At 59.8% G+C, this 5,633-nt stretch overlaps 1 protein-coding gene across 4 annotated transcripts in view; it reads right to left on the bottom strand.

Annotated features, from left to right (window-relative positions):
• Positions 1 to 3,934, bottom strand: part of GATA6 (GATA binding protein 6) — a 34,656-nt gene extending 30,722 nt beyond the window's left edge. The window contains exons 1-3 of one of the 4 annotated variants that reach the window (XM_083622429.1): positions 3,621 to 3,934; positions 2,974 to 3,186; positions 398 to 1,407 (exon numbers count right to left, since the gene is read on the bottom strand). In XM_083622429.1, coding sequence (XP_083478555.1) covers positions 398 to 1,340 — 943 coding nt within the window. In that variant the 5' untranslated portion in view covers positions 1,341 to 1,407; positions 2,974 to 3,186; positions 3,621 to 3,934. Of the gene's footprint in view, positions 1 to 397; positions 1,408 to 1,857; positions 1,994 to 2,040; positions 2,205 to 2,973; positions 3,207 to 3,620 lie in introns of those variants that run through there. The other 3 variants (XM_083622430.1, XM_083622427.1, XM_083622428.1) reach the window with 3 other exon arrangements.
• Between the last annotated feature and the right edge of the window lie 1,699 nt (positions 3,935 to 5,633).

The raw sequence follows: 5,633 nt of genomic DNA, 5'->3' as shown, positions 1-5,633 counted from the left end.
AGTGGACCCAAGACAGTGCAGAAGTGATCAGGGACTGGGTGCTTGTGGCGATTTCTGGGTAGAAAATGTGCCTCTTATTTGTCAAGCCAAGAACACTAGAAACCTCTGTTCATGTTCAAATAAAAAGCATAAATCCTCATCATCAGCATCACATTTTAAAACACAGCAGCACCTTTTAGAGTTAACAGTCTACCCACGCTCAGTTTGCTTAATTTTCCTAGGATTCTTGCTGACCCAGAACACCTTTTCCATGCAAAACTTCTGCCGCTTGTTAATTCGGATTCCCACCGATGGGACGCTTCGCCTTTCCCGTGTCCTGCCCTCCCCACCCGTCTGCGTTCCCTGTCCTGCCTCTCTCCCCCAATTTGGGATTGCCACCCCCTGGTTCCCGCCTTACCTGCGCTGGAAGGCCGCATGGCGAGGGGCCCGGCCCGGTTGGGCAGGCAGTGCAGCATGGAGTTGTCGAAGGGGCTTCCCCAGCCCGGGCTGGTGAACTGGGAGCCCACGTAGGGCGCGTAATAGGATCCGTTCAAGGGCCGGAACTGCTCGCGGGGGCTGTAGGCAGCCGACTCCCGGGCGGCGCCGTTGCTCGCCGGCGAGCTGCTGGCCGGGTAGCTGAAGCGGCCCGACGCCGGGTGGGCGCACCCGCCCCCCGTGGCGCCGTAGGGCGCGGAGGGGCTTTCTGGGCCCGCTTGCGGGGGCCACGCCGCCGGCCCACCGGCCTGCCCGGGCCCCGGGGTGCTGGGCAGGTAAGGCAGCATGGAGCTCACGCGGGTGGTAGGCACGTAGACGGGCGATCCTGCCGAGGAAGGCACGAAGCCGCCGCCTGCGCCGCCCGTGCCCGGGGACGAGCCGTCGTAGGGGCCCGGCTGCAGGCCCTGGTGATGCGGATGGTGATGCGCGTGCGGGTGGTGGTACATATCCTCGACGGGCGGCGGCTGCTGCTGCGGTAGCGGCTGCGAGGGATCCGGGCTCAGCTTGGCCGACGTGCGGCTGGACCAGATGAGCTTGTTGGCCTGATCCAGGTCCGCGAAAAGCAGCACGTCCTCCCAGCTGGAAAGGCCGGACGGCGCCGCGGCCAAGGAGACGAAGGGGCCCAGAAAGGGCCGGCCGTCGGGGAGGCCCAGCGGCTGCGAGGTCTGCAGCGCTCCTCCGGGCTCCTGCTTGAAGGTCCGGCCGCCGCCGCTGCCGCTGCCGCTACCGCTGCCGCCAGGGGAGCAGCCCGAGGACGAGGAGGGCGACGGCGAAGGGCAGGGCAGCTCCCGCGGTGCCAACGAGTAGGGCAAGTCGTCGGGGCCGCAGCGCTTCAGCAGGCACCAGCCACTCTCAGCCAGGGCCATCCAGCCCCGAGGCGCTCAGCAATTCTCCCTCGGCCTCGCAGCGGCGGCGACAGCTCCTGCTTCGAAGCTAGGGAGGAAGAGAAGAGGGGGAAAGCCCGTTAGCTAAAGCCGGAGGTAGACTGGGCTCTCCCCACCCGGCCACCCACCTGCCCAACCACCCGAGTTCAGTCTTGCAACTTAAGAAGCACCTTGTTGGCGAAGAGTGCCTCTGGGCACGTGCAGAGTGCTAGCCACTCACCACTAAGGAACCGCGACCCTCACAACCAAAGCTACAGGAAAGGGTTTTTAAGCCGCCCGCCGTAGCTAGCCACTGACACCAAATAAAACGAGGCCTGTCGAGAATGCGCGGCTCTCGGCTTCTACACCGGCGGCCGCGCAGTCCTCCGGATCTTTCGCGGACAAGAATCACAAGAAGCGAGCCATTTCCTCCTCCTTGGTTTCCCCCAATCCCATCTCTGCCACGGCCCCCCTGGACAATCCGGCCCTCCTTCCTCCTCCCCAGCCTCGGCTTTCCCACCTGCAAAACGGAGCCGAGCCAGCGGAGTCAGCCGCACCGGCAGCGCAACGCAGCTCTTCGAGCTCCGCGGGGACGCAGCAGGAAAGCGCAGCGCCTGCGCCGCGTCAAAAGGAAAGCAAAGCAAGCAAGCGGGCCTGGGGTGGGTGGGAAGATCTCAGCAGGCTACTCCTCGCTTGGTCCCACCTCAGCGTCTTCCAGGATCGGGAGTCCCTCCGGCGTAGCGCCTGCCCCCAGAACAGCAGCCGCAGCGCTCAGCCTGCCCGCCCGCCGGGTCCGCTCGCTCCGCCCGGGCTGCCTTTTGCTTACAGGCAGAGCGAGTGACAAAAGCCAGAGGGGGCGGGGGCTGCGGGCCGCCTCAGCAAGGACCAGCCACCCCCGCCCACCAACAGCCCGCTCGCCGCCCTGCCCCACTCCTTGGTTTCAGCCAATGAGTCACTGGAGTGGCTCCAGAATGAAAACAATTCGCAATGCAAGCGAACGGGGGCGGCGGAGAAAAGGTGCCCAAGGGCGCAAGGGCAGGAAAGTCAGGGGGTAGTCAGTGACACCCTCCCTTCTTGGGGGTCCCAGGGCAGGCAGGGTCGGGGTTGGCTGTGTGGGTTGCCCCCCACCCTCGAGGATCAAAACTGCCAAGGGAGGAGGAGAAGGAGGAGGTTGGTGCCAGTCTAAGCCACGGTTCCTGCGCCTCCTCTCCGACTCGCCGCGGCCTGCCGAGGGGGACCCGCCGGCGCATCTTGGGAAGGGGGCCTCGTCCGCAGGCCAGTGGAAGCCCCGAGCCCTGCTTGCCGTCTCGGCCTTATTCCAGCCCTCCCCACGATCCAGGCTCCGGATCATTGATCCGGGGAGCGTCCCATTGCCGCCGCAGTCGTGCGCCCAGAGCAGGCAAAGCCTCGCCCGCGCTCCGGCCGCAGAGGCTCTAGGTGCCCAAATTCTCCCGCGAAAGGCGCAAAGGGGGGGGGTTCTCAGGGGAGGGGGAGCCGAGATGTCAGCGATCAGAGGCCGACGGGGCAGTTTAAACAGACCCCGAGAAGAGGATGCTGACTGCCCGGGCTGGGGGCCTCGCCGGGCCCTGGAGAAGTCCAGGGACCCCCCTCCCTCTCCCAAGTTCCCCAGTCGCACCTTTGTGGCGGCTGCGGCGGCTCTGGCTCTGCGAGGGTCCTTGTCGGGTGTGTCTCTGCAGGCGGCAAGGCTGCCAAGGCGGAGAGGCGAGGCGAGCGGGGCTGCGCGGCGGCGGCTGCTGCTGAACGTATAAAGAGCCGAGCGAAAGGAGGCGCCTCTCTCCGCGCGGCCGGAAAAGTGCAGCCAGCAAGTCCTGATCGGAGTCAGGGAGCTCTGAGCAAACAGCGAGGAGAGCGAGTGGGGGCAGGGAAAGAAGGACGGTGGGGGTGGCTAGCTGATTGGGTGGGGGTGGCTTGGCGGGGGTGCCTGTCCCAGCGCCAGCCCCCCCCCGCGCGCCCAGGAAGACAAGCTGGCGCAGGGGAGGAAAGGCCAAGCCAGCCCTCCCCTCCCTCCCCTTGTAAGCCAATGAGGTGCTGGGGAAGGAGGCGAGGGGAGGCTGGGACAGGATCGGGAAAAGCCGAGCGCAGGCAAACCCCCTCCGGCAAAATGTGCGGCTCCCAAAATTGCCTCGGGAATTCACGCGCAATGCCACCCCTTCATGCTTCCTCTTATTCTATCGCTTCAGGGTATCACATTCTTTTCTTAGTAAGTAAGTAAGTAAATAAATGAATGAATAAACAAACAAATAAATAAATAAATACACAAACTATTTTCCTCCTCTGATTTTAAATTCAGTCATGGTAAGGTTTATATTTCTTCCTTTATTGTGTTTCTTCGTTTTTATCTTCGCTCCTCTAGTTCTGCGAAGATTCCTGTGAAGGAATCAGGAGAGAAAATGTGTTTTCTTTTATTTTGAAGTTTAAGCGGCCTTCCCCCCTTTTTCCGCTTCTGATCCCTCCCAGGCAGCTGAACCCAGGTCTCTTTGCCCAGGACCAAATCTGCGGAGATCCAGGGTCTCCCGACCGGGCCAGATCTCCCGCCTGGACCTCGGTTCCTTCCTTCGGCCTTCCCTGCCCGCTGGTCTCTGCCTTTCCTCTCCTCCACTCGCTCCCTCTCCCGGGCCTTTGGCTCTCTTATCTTAACTGCATACACACCGATATGGTACTTAACAGGAAAGTGACTGGAAATTAAAATAACTTCTTCCCTCGGAGGTTATCAGCTAGGTATCTGTCATCATCAGTCGGTCCAGAAACGGAGGCATCTGCGCCCAGGAGCTGGCTCGGATCTCTCTCAGTGGGTTTTTGAATTGTATCTGTCGGAAAACAATTTCGTGGCCTCGGCGAAGCGGGCTGCGTTTCCCAGCGCCCCTCCTGGGCGCAGATGCCTCAATTTCTCATCGGGCGACAGGTTTGTGTGTGCTTGTTGTTATTGTTGTCTTTTCTAGACAAGGAAAGAGGGAGACCCCGCCGCTACCTATTTAGATTGCTAGGAATTTTTTTTATTTAATAATCTTTGAGTGTGCTGGTCAGAATACACTGTGTACTGTATGGATCTATATATATACATCTATTTATTGTTTACGCGTGTGCTCATTACACACACAGTCATTTTATGTATGTGCCTCGGTGTTCGCGTCTGACTCCTGCAGTGCGTGTGAGAGAGAGCGAGAGAGCAAATGTGTCGCTTAACACATTTTCTTGAAAACAGCCTTAGTTTATTTCGGTTAAACTTCTAATTGCAACGGAGTGAGTGGGTGAAGGAAAAAAGAAAAAGAAAATATAGCCGTTTCCTGCTGGAGATGACAGAAGAAAATGACACTTAATGACTTAGACGTAGAAACGGATAAAAGAGGTGATTCGACTTCACAGCCTCCCTGGAAGGGAAGCGGGAGTTGAGATACCTGAATGAAAAATGGATCGAATCTGTTTTTGTCATCTTCATCCATACATGGAGAAGGTTGTGCTTGTTAACAACTGAGTTTCAAGATGATCCAAAAGCACGCATTTCTGTGCACGGCTGTGCAGAGATCCACAAGGCGCTGGGATCCGAAAAGCGTTGCTCAGGGAAGGCTGGCTTTCGCCCTTCGTCTAGTTTTGCGGAAAGCAAGCCCCGGGGACAGGTCGGCTGCAAAACACGCTCACAGCCCCACAGCTCTGTGCTGTCCCAAAGCCCCAGTGATCCAACTTCCTAGGCGAAGCTACGCTTTATGGAAAGCGCGCATGACGACCCCCCCCTCCACCCGCAAACCGCCGCCCCCCCCCCCCCGGCTATGTGAGTTGCTGGACTGTTGCTTGCGAAAAACAGATGAAAACTCTATGACGATGAACCCTTTCTCCTTCATCATTCTCGGAAGCTAGGCAAGGATCCTTTGCACCCAAAAGTGCGAGCTTCAGGGTTCTTTGTGTGTGATTGTGGAGACTGGAATGAAGGATCCACTCCAGGAGCTGGGAGCCATTCCAAAGAGCGCCTGGGCGATTTGGGGACACCCGCGTCCCCGCCGTGCCAGGGCTAGGAGCGACGGCTCCGCAGAGCTCTGATTTCTCCAGTGGCTCAAAGGTGACCTGACTTGTGAGCCTCTAGTCTCCCAAACTTTTTTCCTCGCCGCTGAGCTGCGCCCCGCCCCCTCTTTCTCCAAAGGGCTCCGAGATAAGCAACTTTTGCCTGTGGAACAGGGGGCCTTATGCGGGGCTCCCCCCACCTCTGCCTCCCTCTGGACTGAGGCGGCTCCTCCTGCCTCCAGCCTCGCTCAGCTGAAAGACAATGGGAGAAACTGGCAGGGC

This window comes from Podarcis filfolensis (genome assembly GCF_964270895.1).
Source record: "Podarcis filfolensis genome assembly, chromosome: 7".
NCBI classification, from domain to species: domain Eukaryota; kingdom Metazoa; phylum Chordata; class Lepidosauria; order Squamata; family Lacertidae; genus Podarcis; species Podarcis filfolensis.
This window is presented reverse-complemented; position numbering and strand designations above follow the sequence as displayed.